Source organism: Nannospalax galili, unplaced genomic scaffold (assembly GCF_000622305.1).
Source record: "Nannospalax galili isolate Female #2095 unplaced genomic scaffold, S.galili_v1.0 scaffold1400, whole genome shotgun sequence".
Taxonomy (NCBI): domain Eukaryota; kingdom Metazoa; phylum Chordata; class Mammalia; order Rodentia; family Spalacidae; genus Nannospalax; species Nannospalax galili.
This window is the reverse complement of record NW_008345995.1, coordinates 59,756-80,323: the sequence shown is the minus strand read 5'-3', so window position 1 is coordinate 80,323 and position 20,568 is coordinate 59,756. Positions and strand designations below refer to the sequence as shown.

Below are 20,568 nucleotides of genomic sequence, written 5' to 3'. Positions count from 1 at the left end.
AAGATTTTTCTTTCCCCTTCGACTATAATAGACATTTTGCCTGGGTATAGTAATCTGGGTTGGCATCTGTGGTCATTTAAAACTGGGAATAATTTGATCCAGGCTCTTCTGGCTTTCATGGTTTTCACTGAAAAGTCAGCTGTAATCCTAATGGGTTTTCCTTTATATGTGACTTGTTGTTTCTCTTTTGCAGCTTGCAGAAAGAGCATGGCAGGTGGTGCAGGCCCAGGGAAGCAGAGGGGGAGGTGAAGGCGGGTCCAGGTCCAGAAGCATTGCTCTGGGAGTGGGCGGGGCAGAGAAGGCACTTTGGGTAGTTCTGGATGAAAAGGATCAGGAAGCAGTATTGGTTCCCAGGTGTCTCATGGCCCAAAACAAGGAATGGGTCAGGGCCCAAACTCGGAGGAGAGAACTGTGGGGGAGATGAGATGGTGGATGCGGCTGGGGGAGTCAAGGCGCAGAGGGCACAATGAACTTACCCCCCCCCCCCCCCCCGGAGAGAGGCCTTCAGGTAGGAGAGAGGCCTGTGGCAGGTGGTGTAGGCCCAGGGAAGCAGAAGAGGTGAGGGCCAGGCCAGGCCCAGATGCAGTGCTCCTGGGGTCCAGAGAAGGCTCTTGTTGGTCTGGATGAAAAGAATCAGGAAGCAGTATTGGTTTCCGAGGTGTATGGTGCCCCCAAACAAGGAATGGGGCAGGGCTCAAACTCGGAGGAGAGAACAGTGGGGGAGATGAGAGGGTGAATGGGGCTGGGGGAGTCAAGGCACAGAGGGCGCCATGGACTTTCCCTGGAGAGAGGCCTGCGGGTGGGAGAGAGCTGGAGTATAGATTTTTAAAGCATTCCTTTACAATGTTCTGGATCTTTTGGGTGACTGTTGTGATGTTTCCCCTTTTGTCTCTGATTTTGTTGATTTGGATTTGTTCTCTCTTTTGCTTAACTGGGCTAAGGATCTGTCTGCCTTGTTTAACCTTTGGAAGAACCAGCTCTTAGATTTCATTGATTTTTTTAAATTGATTTTTTTGTATTGTTTTCTTTGTTTCTATTTCATTAATTTCTGCTCTGATTTTTATTATTTATTCTCATCTACAAGGCTTGGGTTCAGTTTGTTCTTACCTTTCCAGAGTCTTGAGTTGTACTGTTACATCATTTACATATGTTCTTTCTGATTTTTTTTTAATTTAGGCACTAAGAGCTATAAGCTTCCCTCTTAGGACTGCTTTTAAGGTGTCCCAGATGTTTTTTTGTGTTGCGGTCTCATTTTCATTTAGTTCCAGGAATACTTTAATTTCTTTTTAAATTTCTTCTTTGACCTATTCATCATTCAGGAGTGTGTTGTTTAATCTTCATGAATTCATGTATTTACTAAAGCTTCTTTTTCTGTTGAGTATAAGCTTTATTGCACTGTGGTCTGATAGAAGGCATGGAATTATTTCACTTTTTTGGTATTTGTTGAGATTTGTTTTGTGTCCCAGAATATGGTTAATTTTCAAAAAAATGTGTATGGCTGCTGAGTAGAAAGTATATTCTTTGGTGGTTGGGTGGAATATTCTGTAGATGTCTGTTAGGTTCATTTGTTGTATGGTATTATTTAATTCAGATGTCTCTCTGTTTATTCTTTGTCCAGTTGACCTATCTGTTGAAGATAGTGAGGTATTAAAGTCATCTGTTATTACTGGGGTTAGTCTCTGTTTTATAGTCCTGGAGTACTGTTTTAATGAAATTAGGTGCTCCAGAGTTTGGTGCATATATGTTCATGATTGTCATATCTTCTTGGTCAATTGTTCCTTTGATTAGATTGAAGTAACCCTCTTTATCTCTTCTGATTAGTTTTAATTTGAAGTATATTTTGTCAGATATTAGAATTGCAACACCTGCTTGCTTCTTAGAGCCATTTGCTTGGAATATTTTTTCCGTTCTTTCATCCTAAGGTAGTGTCCATCCTTGAAGGTAAGATGAGTTTCTTGAAGACAACAAAAAGGTGGGTTTTCTTACTTGATACATTCAACTAGCCTGTGTCTTTTGATAGGGGATTTGAGGCCATTGATATTTAGGGTTATTATTGAAAATGTGTATTAGATACTGTCATTTTAATTTCTTTGTGTTTGTGTTTCCATTATTATACCTTTCTTTGTTTTTTTCTGTAGCCTCTTGGGTATGCTCATTCCTTTCTTCAGTCCTTTGTATTGCTTTGTGTATTCTCTGTAGGGCTGGTTTGGTGGACATGAATTCTTTCAGCCTTATTCGTGTCATGAAAAATTTTCCATTCCACTTCAACCATGATAGATAATTTTGCTGGATAAAGTATCTGGGGTTGGCCTCCATGGTTGTTTAGAACTGGGAATGCTTTGATCCAGGCTCTTCTTGCTTTCATAGTTTACATTGAAAAGTCAGCTCTAATTCTGATGGGTTTTCCTTTATATGTAACTTATTTTTCTCTAGCAGCTTATAGTATCCTCTCTCTTTTCTGTACATTTAATGTTTTTACTATGATATGCTGTGGGGAGTTTCTGTTCTGTTCATATCTAAGTGGTGTTTTATGTGTTTCTTGAATCTCTCTAGGTAAGTCTTTCCTTAATTTAGGGAAGTTTTCTTTTATAATCTTGTTGGAGATCTGTTCAGTGCCATTGGCCTGAGATTCTTTTCCTTCCTGTATGCCAATAATACATAGATTTTGTTGTTTCATGGTGTCCCACATTTCCTGAGTATTCCATTCCTGTTTTTCTGAATTTTGCATGGTCTTTGCTTAAGGAATCTAGAGTGTCAACTTTATCATCCAGTCTTGATATTCTGTTTTACATTTCATTCATTCTACTCATGAAATTTTCTCCTGTTGTTTCTAATTGGTTTATTGGGTTTTTTAAATCCCCTATTCATTTATGTTTGGGTTTTCTCTACTATTTCTATCTCTTTTGTGACTTCACTTTTCAAGTCATGAAATGTTTTTGCTCTTTCGTTAAGCCCCATATTTGTATATTCTTGGGCTTCCATCACAAGTTTATGCCTTTCCTCTTTGAGTTGTTTGTCCGTGTTTTCTTTAAGTTCTTTGATCATGTTTATGATTGTTCTTTTAAATTCTATATCCTGAGGCTCCTCAGGGTGGTTCTCATTGTAGTGCACTTCTGTAGGGCTAGTGGGTTTTGGGGGGAACATATTCTCTTGGTTTTTCATATTATTTGTGTTTTTGCACTGCTGTTTGGGCATGTGGATGTTCTTCATTGGTTATGTGTCCAGTAAGAACTCCTACTATAATTTAATTTTGGTTCTGTTTATATTGTTTATGTAGCTTGTTTGCTTTTTGTTCAGGTCCCTGCCTGGGTCCAAGACTGGATGGGGATGGGGTGGGGGTGGGCCCATCTTTTTCTTTAAACTTATTCTATTGAAAATTTTATTTTATTTTTCAAGTTATAAAGTTTAATTACTGTTAGCTATATATAGTTTTTAAGATTGTTCATAAAGGAAAGGGTAGTGTTTGGGCATTTTGATTGTTGCTGCAAAAATTATAGTTTTAAAAAACTAATTCAAAAATAACAGTAATCTCATCTTAAGTTGTTCAGGTAGGGAAAATAAATTGGTGTATGTTTCAGGTTCTTTCAGGGTAGTAGACTGGTCTGGGTGGATGACAGGACATGGTAGTAGTCCCACCATCAGGTTAGTAGGGTGGTCAGGTTGGTAGGAGGGCTGGTCTGTGTCAGACAGACCAAGAGCCCATGGACTCTATGCTAGGGAGTTTAGCTAGTCTGTGTTAGGAAGCTAGTCCAGAGGTCTGAGGCAGACGAATTGGAGCCTGCCTGGGTCCAAGGCTGGCAGGGGACAGGGTAGATGTGGGTGAGAGGAAGGGAATAGAGACACAGTCCAAGCTGGGCAGGTCTGTTCAGCTGATCTGGAGCCAGGGAAGATGGAGGTAGGGGTTCACCTGAGTAGGGACTTAGCAATCTATGGTAAGGTGTTTTACTAGTTTGGGTTAGGAAGCTAGTCCAGGGATCAAAGGCAGAGGAATTAGAGCCTGCCTGGGTCCAAGACTGGATGGGGATGGGGTGGGGGTGGGCCCATCTTTTTCTTTAAACTTATTCTATTGAAAATTTTATTTTATTTTTCAAGTTATAAAAAATAAATGTCACAAGCACAGTCTAGTCCATGTAAGAATAGCTCTAATCATTTAATAGTTATACAGAGTATAGAGAAAGTAATTCACAGAAGTTTAATTACTGTTAGCTATATATAGTTTTTAAGATTGTTCATAAAGGAAAGGATAGTGTTTGGGCATTTTGATTGTTGCTGCAAAAATTATAGTTTTAAAAAACTAATTCAAAATAACAGTAATCTCATCTTAAGTTGAATATATGTAAATTTTGATCAATACTACAAGAAGGTGTGGCTCAAATGTCAGTTCCACCCCCCTTCTATTCAGTTTTAATTGTATAATAGAAATACAGCATGTAGTTTTGATCAAGAATAAATTACTATTTTTAAAATTAACTGATATGAAACATTAATTTTGACCATAATATAGAAACATATTTAAGCATATTTAGCTTAAAATGTTTAAAAATTGAAAATATTTTAAGGTTTAACCAAAAATCAGAGCTGTGTTTTTTTTCTTAAGATATTAAGACATAAAATAAATGTGTTTGTCCTGTTGAAGTGTATCATGAAGATCTTTTTTTTCTGTTTTCTATTTAAAACAACAATGGATGAGCCATGTAACAAGAATCTGTTTAAAAACATATCAATTTTCCCAAGGCCACACAGAAGAACAAATCATAAACTGAAATACTTTAAACTTCAAATAATAGGTAATACAGTTGATGGTGCAAAATACAAAAGGGAAAATTTATTCATTGATGGCAGGCAGGTAGTTCACAGGAGTCTTTGGGCCCAAGTTTACACAGAAGACTTAGAAGTTAATGGTGTCACAAAGAAGTAATGGCTTTTTTTCCAACTTTCCTATTAGACCTTGTCATAAAGTTAGGCTTATTGCTGGCATTCTTGAATAAATTGAGACATATAATGCAGACAAGCACAAAGTGAAGTAAGATGACCTTGAGATCTCACTGTTGGAACAAAATTGACACACATGACCATTGGGCAAGTATAGTAGTTGACTTAGGGACTCAAATCCTGAAAACAGACTGCAGTTGAAACAGTAGGTGTCCAAATTTTATCTTTAGTTGCCTGTCTTATTTTTGGCTTTACCCTTGAATCTCTATTTTTGTGTGTGTGTATGTGTGTGTGTGTGCACGCACACACGGCACAGTGGTGTTTTTGCATGTGGAAGACCGAGGACAACCTCAGCTGTCATTCCTCAGGAGCCGTCTACCTTGTCTTTTGATCCAGGATCTCTCACTGGCCTGGAACTTGCCAAGTAGTCTCATCTGGCTTGCCAGTGAGCCCCATGGATCTACCTGTTACCGCCTCCTCAGTGCCTGTATTACAAGGGCATACCATTGTGCCTGGCTTTTTTGTTTTTTTAACATGGGTTCTGGGGATCAAACTCAGGTCCTCTCCCCAATCCTCCAGTCCTGGCTTTCCACAGTTCTTATTTCTCACTCTGCCATTAAAGATTTTATTTCTACTATCTTATTGCTTGTTTGCCTAAACAAGCTTTGCTACAAAATGTAGCCAATACTCAGGTGTCAACTGAGAACATTTTCCACCTCGCTAGTTGATTAACTCGTTTTGTAAATAAGTATGTCAACATAAGAAAGCAGCATGGAAAAAGACTTCAGAATACATTTACATACAATTCAAATATGTCAGAGAGGTTATGTAGACCTACACTGAACTGATATCAAAAGAGATCCTATATGTTAAAACTATATTGCCAACAGGTAACTGAAAATAGGCATATGCTTCACTACACACTTAACCTAATAACCAAAAAAGACTCCACTTACTCCCAGAAAGCTATGTTGTATTTATATCCCATAGACAGCATTAACATAGGCTAGGTTCATAATGTCTATATTAGTACCAAGATCATGTTCGATATTACTTTAAGAATGTCATTAGTGAGGACTGGAGAGGTGGCTCAGAAGTTAAGAGCACTGACTGCTCTTGCAGTGAACCAGATTCGGTTCCCAGCACCCACATGGTGGCTAACAACCATCCATAACTCCAGCTCCAGGTGATCTGATGCCCTCTTCTGGCCTCCATGGGCATTGCATACATGTGGTACACATGCAGGTAAAGCACTCATACATGTAAAACAGAAATAAATAATAAAGAACGTCATTTGGTAGAATGTATATGTAAAAAGCTAGCACTAAAGCTCTTAAGAGCAATGATATAAACTGGCAGTTGGTTGAAAGGGTGCTTCTAGGACCAAAAAATAAGATAAAGAAATTTTGTTTTATAATACTTCTATAATGAAATGCACTAATTTATGTAAACTTCTTTTGCTAGAATTAATGGGCCTTAGAATGGACTTTCACACCCTTTAACAACTAGTCCAGTCTTGAAAATGGATGTGATTTTTGCAGTTTTCCACCTGATGCTGTTAGGCATAGACATAGAAGTTGGCAAGGAGTTCTAGTTGGAAGTAGTGTTTCCATCAAACTTCACAGTTCCATTGGTCTCAAGAACCATAGTCTGAGACTGGTAGGTAACTTGCTTATGAACTGCTTGGCAATCTAACATGTTGACCTGCCACTCACTATATGGTGACATCTCAGAAATATTAGTTAAGTACCCAGCCCTGTAACTTCCATTCCATGTTGAAGTATCCTTGTCAGATACAGCTGATAAGGGCATGTGTTCTCTTATAGCCATTGCCTATAGTAAATATTGCCAAGTTCCTCAGCTGCTCTTCATGCTTGATCTATACAAGTTTTAAAGTCCAGACCATCAGGGAGCTCAAAATAGCCTGAGTAGGAGGAGAAAGAAGAGGAGGAAGAGAAAGAAGAGGAGAAGGAAGAGGAGGAGGAAGAACAATAACAACCTCCCTCCAAAACAAAAAAGTTGTTTCTTTAATCCAGACACTCAAAAGTGTTCTGAATTTTTCCTCATAGGCCATCTTAAAGGCAGATTACCATGCAGTGGTCTTAGGATGTTGGTTTTCTTGGAAGTCTTCACAATTAGCAAAAATTCCTCTTCTCTCTCTAAGGCTTGTCTAGTCTTCTCTAGAAACAAAGGAAATGGAGATGGCTCATCCAGATTTCTTCTGTCCATCCCAACATATACAGTCTGGTGTTGTGCAGTATTTTCTTGTTTCTACAAAAGAACTTCAGAGAGTTCTTACTGGAAAAGAAGCAACTTAAAAAGTAGCACATCATTGATCTATTCTTATATGCTGACTTTCACTTCTTTATTTTGCTGGCTGATAATAATAATTAGCCCATGGTCTATATTTGTACTGCATGCTTAAACCTGTATAAGCATCATGTCAGAGACAGAATAATTGGATAACTATGGATTAATGAAAGGGAACAGATGTTATGTTTTGTTTTATTTCCTTCATCCACATTAATTGGTGACTTTTATTACATTGTGAAAGCCAGTTATTTACAAACTCACAAGGTAGAAAACCAATATCTCACGGGATAGAACATTTCTCCCTGTCTTTTGTTTTATAATGGGAAAATAAGAGGTCATATCTTCTTACTGATGTTTTAAACAGGCTAACAATGTTGCATGCTGGTTTTATTTTGAACTAGCAGGAAAATTTCATGGTAAATAAATTCGTGTTATTTAAATCAGCTAATATTAGATAGAAAATGCAGGAGTTGGATGTTGGCTCATGAAATGCTAAAATGTTAGGTGAGCTCTCTGCTTATCCATATCTTTCTGGCCACCATCATTGTTAACCTGGATTCTTAGAAAATGATACAAAGCAAGAACACCTTTTGCCTGCTTTTTAGCAATGTGAGCAATGAAGATTCAGGCGCAGAAAGCCTCAGTTACCTTAAATAGCCACCAGAAAATGCACATACACAGTGGGGCTCAGCATGGGGACATAAATGGAACAGAAGTAATTCTCCCTGTTCTGGATGTTTATCCTTCCTGCAGCCTGCTCTGTTAACTGCTTGAGGGAGAGCAGAAGAGGAAAAAAGAGAAAGAAAAGTGTTAAGACTTGCTATTTTTTTCTTTTAATTATTGTGTGGGCACATGATTTGTATGTGGGGACATGCCTGCCATGGTGTGTATGTGTGTGTGTGTGTGTGTGTGTGTGTGTGTGTGTAGGTCAGAGGCAACTCTGTAAAGTCAGTTCTCTCCTCTCCTTTCCGAGGAGGATTGAGCTCAGGTTCTGAGGCTTGCATAGCAAGCACCACTGAGCCTTCCCACTGGCCAAGACTTCTTTTTCTTTTTTAAAAAATGAGACAGGGTCCCACTCTGTAACTAGCCTAGAACTCACTATGTAAACCAGGCTGACCTCAAACTCATAGAGATGTGCCTGCCTCCCAAGTGCTGGGATTAAAAGTATGCTCCACCACAGTCGTCTTATGACTTCCTTTTTAAAATTTTATGTGTATGAGTATTATGCTTGCTTGTCTAGAAGTGCACGAGTGTGCTCTGTCCCTCCTTCCAGAAAATTCTTGGCTCCTAGTATTCTGAGCATTTATTTCATCTTCTTTTTTTTTTTTTTTTTTTAATGAGCTCTCATGGGGCCATGTGCTCTAACTTATTCTTTCAGTGCCGCTTGCATTCTAGTCTTGACCTTGCTCTGAAATTCAGATCTGTCACTTTCTTCCAGAGCCTTCCATGTCTAGGCCATCTGGCCCTGACCTGGATCTGGCCATCTCTAGCTCTTGCCCCATCTGCTGTTCTGGCTTTCCCAGCTCTAGGATAGTTCTTCTCTGCTGGTCTTCTTCCTATGGGGACAGGAGAAAGTGGTGAAGGACACAGGAAGGACTTCTCTGGGGAATAGCCTCCTACTAATGGGAGAATTGCCCCAAACTGTTAGAGTTCTGGCTCCTTGCCCCTCAGTCTTTCCCATCCTCCTGCCTCTCCCCCCCAAACTCACCATGGAAAATGCATGGAATTTTGAACTTTTAATTGATGTCATTGTCAGACTGTTTCAGATCACCAGGAGCAAGGGCTCCCATTTCCAAATCCTATTCCTCTAACGCACATCAGCTACGCTGGGTCCCAGGGGACCAAAGCAGGATCCAATCCCTTTCTTTTATTAGTCCTTTAATTATCTTACCCTTGAGGTCCTTGGAAATATTTCCCACATAATTTCCCCTTTCTGACTGAATAATTATAGTTACTGGAAGACAGGGAGCAGAAGAATGGAGTGCATGGGCAGTCCATGTACACTCAGTACACTAATTACAGTATAGCATGTTGTATCTTTGTGGACTGCATCTATCTCTCCAAGCTGCCCTGACACTGCGTGTTGCCAGTGGGAGGTAGGGAACATCTAGTGTGTTAACTGGAGGCTGTTGTCATCAGTACATATACCTACAAAGCCAAGTAAGCAGAAAAAAATTCTGGTGATTGATAAAGTCATAGCAAACTTCAAGATTTTTATTTAATTATTTAGGTCTTTACAACTCTTATTTGCACAAATGAGCTCAGTACTAATGAAAGGTGAGAAAATGTTCAAGTGAGGTTCTTGATAGTTGTTTATTTGGTGTGTGAGCATGTGTGTATATGGGTGAGTGTGTTATGTGTGCATGCGTATGTACACCTGTGTCTGTGGATGCCAAAGGAGGCTGTTGGGTGTCCTCCTCTACCACTCTTCGCCTTATTCCTTTGAATCAGGGTCTTTCCCTGAATCTGGAACTTGTGCCCAACCCCTGGTTCTGGGGTTTCAAGTGAGTGCAGGATCATGTTCTACTTCCTACATGGGTGCTGAGATATAATAACTCTGGTCCTCATGCATGCACAAAAAGCACTCTTAACTACTGAGCCATCTCTCTAGCCACAACTCCCCTCCCTCTTTTCAGACAGGATTCTCTATAGCCTAAGCTGTTCTGGATTGGAACTCAATGATCCTCCTGCTGTGGTTACCAAGTGTTAGGGTTACATTAGTGTTTGACTATGCCTGGTTGTCTGAAGGAACCCATTTGGAGCTGCAAAGTCCTGTGTAGTAGATATCTAGGATCGTGAGCTCGTTCACCTCTATCCAGTCAGTGTAACTTGTTTGCATGCCTGATGATGGAGAAAGTCAGACTACTTGTTTCTTCCTTTGTTTAAGATGCATTCTCCATACAACCATTGTTTTAATCTGTTTTCTGCAGCTATAGGGAGGCTAATTTAGCTCCCAGTTTGGCCATTGAAAGTCCAAGAGCATGGCACGGACATCTGCTCAGCATCTGGTGAGGGTCTCATGAGGCTTCAGTTCAGGGTGAAGAGTAGGAGGGAAGTAAGTGTGTTGGAAGAGAAGCGTGTGTGGGGACGGGGAAGCACCAAGCTCAATTTATGACACACTCTGGCCAGAGCCAGTCTAGTTCTGTGCAAATGACAACTCAACCCCCAGGAGAAAAGCATTAATACCTCTTAATGGATCAGTCACCTTGAAAAGGCCCCAATACATCTCAGTACTATTATTGGGAAGCAATCCAAAACACGGTTTCTAGTGCAGACAGCCTATTCAATCCACAGCACCTAATGAGAACGAAATGGAACCTGAAGTTATTCAATGTTGTGCTGTTGTAGTTAAATGGGGGCAGGCTTTTCAAGGAATAGCATACTTTTAAGTGAGGTTACAGGCAGTATGAGAAACCAGAGAGTAAAGTATTTGTGAAATCATGAAAACTTGCTTATTTAATTTTGTTTGTCTGTCTGTCTTGTCTGTTTATTTATTTAGTGTATGAGTATTTTTCCTGCATGTAAGTGTACCAGTGTCATGGAATGCCTGCAGGGGCCAGAAGAAGGCATCAGATCCCCTGGAACTGGATATACAGGTGGTTGTTAGCTATCATATGGATGCTAAGAACTGAACCCCCAGATCCTCTGAAAGAGCAGGCAGTGCTCTTAACTCTGAGCCATCTCTCCAACCCCTAGATTAGTTTAGACTCTTGACTTTTTTCTTCTCTTCTGCATCTGTGTATGGAGACACTAGGGACCAATTTCAGGGGCTTTGACTTCCTTGAGAGTTGCAGGGATGGGGCAGGTTTGGCTGTGACCAAAGTCTTTCTGTCTTGAAGACATACAGTTTGCCTTACTTTTTGAACACGATTGTGCTGGAACCTGTGTGTGCTTGTTGCACTCTCATCTATAGCTTTGTGTGGCCTCAGAGGAGCTGAGCAGACCAGGCCATTACTGGAGTCCCTTTATATATTCTCATGAATTACAAAACTGAGCCCTGTTAATATTTTGCCTGAATTATTCATTGAGAATGAGTACTCTAAGGAGAAGCTATCCAAGGTTAAATCAGAAAGATGTATTTCATAAGATGCTTTTCATTCAAAGTAATTCATGGTGAATTTTAATATACTTACTATGTAGCTTTCTCCTGTTAATTCAATTCCTACTTAATTTGAATTCCCTGTATCATTTAACAAAAAGCTTTGGAATCTAATTGTAGCTAAAATAGCATAGTTTTCTCATGATAATAGCGATCAGCTTAAACAGAGTAGAGCAGATACAAGACAGTTTAATCACGAGTTAGAGCAAATTGACACTTCATTAGTGAGGAAAAGGCCCAGATTTTTAGTGAGGGAAGTAGAGCAAATTGTACTGAAAACTGCCAGGCACAGTTGTCTGGCTTCAGACTGGTTCTCTCTTGTACCTTGTGATGTTCATAATTCTGATACCAACAGCAACAAACAAACAAACAAACAAACAAACAAAAAAGAAAGAAAGAAAAATCACTTATCACCCAGCAGGGTTGGCTTTCTGGGTGGTTGGGAGTTTTATCTGAATATATTAAAGAGAAAAAGATTTGGAAAACAAAATACGATAGAATCCTTTTTGGAACTACTTAAGCTTTCCTTTGGGAGTATGAACTTTGGGAAACTCAGCTGTTGGATTTGATGCCCTTCTCCTATCCACTACCCTGAGCTCCACCCAGCTTAACAGTGTTTTTGTTTTTGTTTTGAAACAAGGTCTCCCTGTAGCCCCAGCTGACCTGGAACTCACTATGTAGACCAGGCTGGTCTTGAACTCAGAGATCCACCTGCCTCTGCCTCCTGAGTGCTGGGATTAGAGGTGTGCGCCACCAAGCCCAGCTTCTCACTCTTTCTTTTGAAAGGGAATTCCCTTTGAGTGTTTGGCTTGGGCAGTAGATTTAAGGGTTCAAAGAAATATATGAATTTGACTCTTAGATTTTTCCCTGGTTTGAATATGTCCCCTTCAAAATGTGAACATTAAAGCACAGTGGTTGGCATGATGGTATTAAGAGGTGGGGCTTTAAAAGATTAGGCCTCGAGGGCTGCTCCCCCCAGTATAGGATCATGACTCAAAAGAGGCTGTGGCAGTGAGCCTTCTCCTTGTCTTCTCCTTCCTACCATGTGCATCCCCTCAAGAGGCTACAGCAACAAGGTGCCATCTTGGGAGCCGAGAGCAGTCCTCAGTAGAGAACCGAACAGATCAATGCCTTGATCCTAGATTTCTATACTCTATATTAAGAAACAAATTTTTGATTTAAAATTTATTTTATTATAATTGTGTGTTTTATGTATGTGTGCTGTATGTGTAAGTGAGCGAGCACACATGCCATGGCACACATGTGAAAGGCCAGAGGATAACTTCCAGGAGTCAGTTTTCTCCTTCCACCATGGGATCCCAGAATCAAACTCAGGTAATTAGACTTGTGTAGCTAGTGCTTTTACCTGCTGAGCATTTTAAAAAACCTTTTTGGGGGTGCTGGAGAGATGGCTCAGCAGTTAAGAGTGTGTACTGCTCTTGCAGAGGATTCAAGTTGGGTTCCAGCACCCATATGTGACATGAAACTGCCTGTAATGCCAGCTCCAGGGAGGTCTGATGCCCTCTTCTGGCCTTTGTGGGAACACACAAATAAAAAAATAACAACTTTTTTTTAAAAAAAAAAAACTGAGATTCCCGTGTTTGCTTTTAATACTGGGGGAGAGGGGAGTGTTTCTCTTTCTATTTAAGGAACCGTGAGTCAGTACAGTGATGCTGAGTTTGGTGAGACTGGAAGAGAGTGATTGTGGTTATTCCATCAGAATTTATTGCTGGGCACATAAAATTAAAGATTCCCTGGCCCTCCAGAGTTCTGTTGTAGTAGAGTCAGGCTGGGGGAATCTTCATTTTAAGAACAACCAGGTGATACCAATGGTCATGCAGGTTTAAGTGTATAACCTCCTACTATAGAAACTTCTTAAAATAAACAAACATACATGCATATTAAATGAAGTTGTTTTAAAACAGAGTGATAATGCCCCTATTAGACACCAGAGGCTAACAAGTAAAAAACCCAGTGCCAGGAATGTGCTGCTGCTTTTGGAGTTGTTGGCCACTGGAGTCCTATAGACCGTTCAACATTACAGCTATTGGCAATGCTCTTGATTGCCCCCCACCCCGCCCCCAGAACTTGATGGTAAGGTGTGGGAATGACTTTTCTGAGAAAGACTCTTGGTAATAAGCTTTTATATAAAATTGAAATTTTATAGAACTTCATAAACAAAATTAATCTTATGTTTTCTATGATGATTTGGAATCCCAATGTAATGAACTCTGATAAGCTAAGCTAAATGCATAGCTTTAATTTTATACTATGTTCCCTCTTTGTGACTCAGTTATGCCTCTGACTCAGAGTAATGTACGTTTGCCTGACATTGAAAACAATGACGTTACAAACAACTTCTCCCCCACAAATGCTGTAAGCAACATGGAGGTGTAGCTGATGGCGTCTGTGTGCTGTTCTGAGTCAGTAGGATCAGAAAAACAATTTCTTCCTTTGCTGTTAAACATTGTTCATGCCTTTATCATACCATACTTGATATACTGTTCAATAAATATGAGAGGGAGCACTTTGAAAGTTTGGTTCTGAAAGAACAGTTCATCTCAGAAAAAGATTGAGCCCACTTTAAACTACTCCATGAGTGAAGTTTCTCAATGGGTCACTGGTAGTGCCACAGTAACACCCTATTGCTGAAGATACCACACACTTGAGACATAGAACATGGAGAAATCAAGCTGGTACGGTCCTGGAAGTTTCATCTCTACTGGCTAGCTTTCATAGTGCTGGGAGGCACTATGCATACTTCCAGAATAGAAAAGTAATCATCAGTCTTACCCAGCTCCAAACCCTGCAAGCATCAATAACAGCCAGCCTGGAAAGACATGCCTACAGGTGCAAAAGTGGCACAACTATTGTGGGAATAACCAACTACTTTCTGATTGGATTTCAGGCCTGCTGCACAAGATGAAACCCATACTTTGCCATTGTTATCAAGGCCAAGAACCTGTAGCTAGACAGGTGGTAGGTCCTAGGGGAGAACCTACTACTATTATTCTGCTAAATGACTATAGTATTAAACCAACTCCTAATGACTCAGTGTTATACTCATATACGCTCATCAGAGAAACTTCTTTTGGCAATAGCTGTTGAGTAAAACAGGGACACACAACTGGTCAAGTTGCAGAGAATAAGAGACTGTGGAATGCTCAGTTCTAAATTGGACATCTATATCACATCTTATCCCAAGGCTCAGGGATCACTGTGGAAGAGAGAGTGGAAAGATCATAAGAGCCCATGTGGGATATCTTTAGTTGTCCACACCTGGATATAGGGAACCTCAGTTGAGGAATTTTCTCCAGAGGATTGGCCTGTGGGACATTTTCTTGATTGTTGAGTGATGTGGAAGGGCCCAGCACACTGTGGGAGGTGCCACCCTTGGACAGGTGGTCCTGTATTGTATAAGAAAGCAAGTTGAGCCTGGGCCAAGAGCACAAGCCAATAAGCAACACTCCTCTATGGTCTGTGCTTCAGCTCCTGCCTCCAGGTTCTTGCCCTAAGTTCCTGCCTTGTGTTGTAAGCCAAATAGACCCCTTCCTCCCCAAGTTGGTTTTAGTCAGTGTTTCTATCACAGCAACTGTAAGAAAACTAGAACAAAGCCAGAGGTGGTGGAAATGTAACTGTTTCCTGATATAAGGAAATAGTGTTTTCTAGACACAACAGGGCAGGGGCACAGATGAACCCGCAGCAGTTGTGACAGCATGCACAAGACTTGTACAAGCTTAAACCAGATAAAATTCAGGATGGAGAGCAGAGATAGGCATGAATTCCTACCCCCTAGCTGAGGGGCTATTGGCAATTGTTAGCTGCTGAGAGAGGGACGGTCAGTCCTCTTTAAGATAGTGACTCTTGGGTAGGTCAACCATGCTCCAGTAGATGACCACACACCCAAGAGTATATGAGCAGCACAAATTGGACTTGGATTAAGAAAAAGAGGACACAAATTGGGTAGGTAGGGAAGTGGGAGTGGACCTGGTAGGAGTTAGGAGTGGAGGAGGGAAATATGATCAAAATATACTGTATGAGATTCTCAAAGAAGCAATTAAAAAAAAACCCACAAGTTTTGGGTTGGAGAGATAGGTCAGTTAGAAAAGTGTTTGCTTTGAAAGCATAGGATCTGAATTTGATCCACAGAACCCCTAAAAGCCCAGAATGCATCTGCTTGTAATTGCAGAGCTGGGGAGGTTGAGACATGCAGATCCTTGGGACTCACTGGCCAGCCAGCCTTTCCTACTTGGCAAGTGAGAGACCAGTGAAAGACCACATCTCAAGGGAAAAGTGGATAAATTGCCAACAAGACTGAAGCATCGTCTTAGAATACCTTTTGCCTAGAATTAAATAACAAAACTTACCGCTAAAATTTCATGTAGCAATTTTGATATGTGTGTGATCTAATAGTTTTATGTACATTGGCAGTATACTATGCTTCAGAATCAACATCCTGAAATTTTTTAACCTGTCTTTCTTTTCTTCTCTTTTGTCTTTTTCTCTTTATTTAAATCCTTAATTTATTTTTATTTTTTATTTTTTTTATATATCTGGCCAGGAAACTTCATGGTGTTATGGTCAACTTGCCGCACAACCGTGTTCAAATCTGTCACCAACAGGTTCATTAAAAACCTGGCCTGCTCGGGGATTTGTGCCAGCCTGGTCTGTGTGCCCTTCGACATCATCCTCAGTACCAGTCCTCACTGCTGCTGGTGGATCTATACCATGCTCTTCTGCAAGGTCGTCAAATTTTTACACAAAGTTTTCTGCTCTGTAACTATCCTCAGCTTTCCAACCATTGCTCTGGACAGGTAAGGTCAGGTGGCCAGGGACTCATGTTTATTTTTAAGTGTGTGTGTGTGTGTGTGTGTGTGTGTGTGTGTGTGTGTATGTGTGTGTGTGTGTACACACACAAGGATGCATATACACGTTCTTGGAGGCCAGAAGAGGGTGTCCAGAGTTCTTGGTGCTAGAGTTCCAGGGGATTGTGAGCTGCCTGACATGGGTGCTAGGAACTGAATTTAAGTCCTCTGAAAGAGCAGCATATGCTCTTAACTGCTGAATCATCTCTCCAGCCCCAAGATTTCATTTTTTAGGCACATTGAAAAAATGAGCCTCATGAAGCAAATGTTAAGTAGTTGATATCTCAGATACTGTTTTGTTTTTAGCTTGCTTGTGGTCACTGGAAAAAGAATGAGTGTCCAAAACAGAGTTTTACAAAGGACTGATTGTTCATCTGTAGAAAATAGAACCCTTGAGAAAAGGTCTAAGGGCGAGAGTTGATATCGTCATAATGCTGGGGCAGAGCTCCTAGATCATGGTGTTGCTGCAGCTTGGTTGGAATTGCAGTTTGAAGTAGCTTGCTCATCTGACTGATGACGGGCAAGTAGGGTTCTTTGATGCAGGATGGAAACATTTCTGGGAGAACAAGGGGATGATTCACTGGTTATTTAATGAATGATTAGATGTCCCACCCACGTAGTACCAGAATCCCCCTGGAGGAATTATATCTGAGGCTTCGTATTGTTCTGCTGGTTGTCTTCTCTTCCATTAACTTTAAAAAGATGCTCGTATGTGCTCACTTTGTGTTAGGTCATTTGTGTTCATGGCAGGTGCCCTTCTGTAATACCTGTTTTCTGGTGGAGTCCTATTATTTGTTCATTTGTTTATGTAATGTACATGAGTGTTTTGCCTGCATGTTTGTAAGTGCAATCATGTCATGCAGTGCCCATGGAGACTAGAAGAGGGTGTCAGATTGATCCCCTAGAACTAGAGTTATGGATGGTTGTTAGCCATCATGTGGGTGCTGGGAACAGAACTGGGGTCCTCTGTAAGAGCATCCAGTGCTCTTAGCCACTGGGCCATCTCTCCAGCACCACCCTCTTTGATTAAGATGGTGTCTCTCTGTGTTGCCTAGCCTGGCTTCCAATCACTGGGCTCAGAGTGTCCTACTGCTTCAGCTTCCATTTTGCCGGGACCACAGGAGCACACTGGCATTATTAAGTCTTAGGTCTTCAGTCTTACATCTTGGACTCTTTTTTTTCTGAAAGATTGAAAAATAAGATTTTTCCATTTTAAGGATTCAAGTCAATGAGTTTTAGAATATTCTGAGAATTGTGCTACTCAAACAGTGCAGTCTAGTGTTAGACTTTCCCGAATCCCCTCCAGAAGCCTCTGCCCATTGCTACCTGCTCCCATTCCTGTTGCAATGCCTCAGGCAGTTGCTAATCTACTTTCTGTCTCTACATAGTTTCTTTTGAGGAGCATTTCATATAGTTGGAATCATACTGTATGTGTTCTTTTGTGTCTAGCTTCTTTCAATTAGCATGTTTCGAGGTTCATCCGTATCAGAGCATGCATCAGTATTCCATTCATTTTTATGACCACGTTGTAGGCTCTACCACATTTGGTTTATTCATTTACCAGTTATTGGTCATTTGGGTTGTTCCCACCTTTTAACTGCTGTGGATCCTGAAAGCTTTAAAACAGTAAGATTCAACAAGAGTGGGGACATACCATTCTGAAGAGTTTGCTGCTATACCTGAATCAATGCAGTAATCCTGAGTTATATCTGGGCCCTTAGACAAGGAAATACACAAACGTTAAGAAATCTTTATTTTATTTCCAACTGATAAATGACTACATTTTAACATTTCTACAAATTTGTAGTAGAAAAAACCAGGTTGATAAATTCCTATTTTATTATTCGTAGATACAGATCACTGGCAGGCATCAGTGTAGTGCATGTGAAGAAGGAAAGAGAATCTTTTTACTTATTTTCAGCTATTATTTCATGACACCAAATAAGCAAGTTAATTGGGAGGCTACCTTTGCTTCCTGCATCCTCTTCTTAGACATGTGCACAGCTAAGAAAATGATTTATAACGATCCTGTTTGCTTGTGCTGCAGTTTACTTCCCAACATGTAATGGGATGGGAAATTAATGGAAGCCTGAGTATGTTGCATGTCAGTGAGCAAGTGGCAATTTGAGCCACTTTTTTTTCAGTTTATTATTTATTTAATAACCACATACTTAAAAGAAGCATTTCATTACAACAGCATTGACATATTCAACAACAATTTTCTGAGCTAGGATGCATCTCTTTCAAAACTGGCTATACATTTTTAGGTTTAAAGTTGAATTATTATAGTTATACAATATTGTACTCAGTATAAACCCTATAAGACATAAAATTAAATGAGGCTTTAACCTGTAAAAAAAGATCTCCATTTCATTGTTAAAATACACAGTTTCTTACAGAAAAATTCATTTTTAATGCAATTGACATTAAGATGTTTGCACATGCGTCTCTAATCTCTATATATCTGATTATTACTAGACTAGTGACAGTCGGTTACTTTCTGAGCTCCTTGGCATCTAAGCATGGATATAAAGTCATCAGGTAGATTTCAATAGTAATGCTTTTCACATCTACTAATTATTATTATTATTTATTTCATAACCAAAGGATTAGAAGAGGCATTTCATTACAACAGCATTGACATCTTCAATAACAATTTCCAGAGCTAAGATGCTTCTCTTTCAAAATTGGCTGTAAATTATTAGGTTTACAGTTGAATTAATACAGTTATACAATATTGTACTCCATATAAACCCTGTAAGACATAAAATTAAATGAGGTTTTAAACTTTGAAAAAGATCTCCATTTCATTATTAAAATACACAGTTTCATACAGAAACTTTACTTATTAATACAACTGACACTAAGATGCATATGCGTTTCTAATCTCTATATATCTGATTATTACTAGTCACAGTCGGTTACTTTCTGAGCTCCTTAGCATCTGAGCATGGATATAAAGTCATCAGGTAGATTTCAGTGGTAATGTTTTTCACATCTACTAGTTATTAAGGAGCAAATTTTTATGCTTTGAAAATTTTTTTTTATAGATCCGCTTCCCAGGTAGCACCCTCCCATAGCCTCCCTCCCCCCAATAGAGCCCTTATACTCTGATATCCTTGCTACTGTCTGCTGTGTTGTCGGCACTCCAGCCATTCCCCACTCCTTGTCCTTCTGGTGAATCTAGTAAGCCTGTCTAGAAGTCTTTGTTTTAGGAGGGTCAGCTGTTCCTCATCTAGTGGTATTCAGTTGTCAATATTCCTTTAGATAAGATTGGGGTCTGCTGTTCAATTTCCCAGTTCTATGCTGGGTTACTGTCTGGGAATCCCTTTGGCCACCCTCGCCAACAACTCAGAAGGAGGTATCGCCTGTCTGGCATTGTTACTTGCTATGTAGCCTTTAGCTATACATATGGTCTCTTATGAAATTATATTACCCCCTTTAATCTTCGGTTATACTTTCCTTTTGGGCATTTAAGGCCACACAGTTGGTCCAGATAAACCAATTTATTTTTTACTCTTAAGGTTGTTTAAGGATCTGTTCCTCGGGGGTCACATGGGCTTGGGAGGAGCCCCTGGCCCCTTTCTTTTACCAGTTCCACCTATGTGAAGATAAGTCAAAGGTCCTACTTGACCATGGCTGGCTTCACTTGGAAGCATTGAGGAAATGATTCCTCTGTGTTGACCCTCCTCTTTATAGATTGGACACTGGTTCAAGTCCATCTGATGGGGTCTCCTCGGCCTCCTTGATCAAGAGGACAGGTAACCCACCACCACTATAGGACATTTTGATAGATGCTTATAGTCTCCTGGAACTAGTCTATCTAGGAGGGCAAGGAGCAAAAAGTGTCCTTTATGTCCCTCTGACCAAATTATTATAGACCTCAAAGTATGTCTGTTAAATATTCAAGAAGGTTAGTTCCACCAGTTTGGGTATTTTTAATTACTGTGTGTCATGTAGATAAATCTTAGGCAAAGACCAGTTGTTCTCAGATAAACCTTACCTAGACATATATTTCTTGATCTGCTATGTATAATTTGTCAGTAGGTTGTAGGAGTGATATGGTTCTCACTGGTTTTCAAAGCTAGCTAGGCATTGTTTATCTCTCACATTGTCTCACCCATCCATCATGGTTTTCCCTCTTAAGGTGCCCCATTGCCCCCCTTTCTCCCATAATAATACCCTTCTTCTGTGGTCCTATCTCTATTGAGTTCCTTCTTTCCTTTTATCCCCTATGTTCCTTGTATACCCTTCCCTCCCCCCTCCCTTAAACTAACCCAATTTTTATCCACATTTCCCCTAGTAACTCCTGTTTCCTACTGTTCTTTTCTTTTAGGTTCTTTCTTTCATTCTTTCTTC

At 40.1% G+C, this 20,568-nt stretch overlaps 1 protein-coding gene across 6 annotated transcripts in view; it reads left to right on the top strand.

Annotated features, from left to right (window-relative positions):
* Positions 1-20,568, top strand: part of Gpr176 (G protein-coupled receptor 176) — a 162,567-nt gene that overhangs the window by 138,637 nt on the left and 3,362 nt on the right. For 3 of the 6 annotated variants that reach the window (XM_029567914.1, XM_008842306.3, XM_029567915.1), the window contains one exon: positions 15,906-16,158. The exons of 1 other annotated variant lie outside the window; for it this stretch is intronic. In XM_029567914.1, the coding sequence (XP_029423774.1) occupies positions 15,914-16,158 (245 nt within the window). In that variant the 5' untranslated portion in view covers positions 15,906-15,913. The remainder of the gene's footprint in view (positions 1-15,905; positions 16,159-20,568) is intronic. 2 more of the 6 variants (XM_029567911.1, XM_029567913.1) reach the window with 1 other exon arrangement.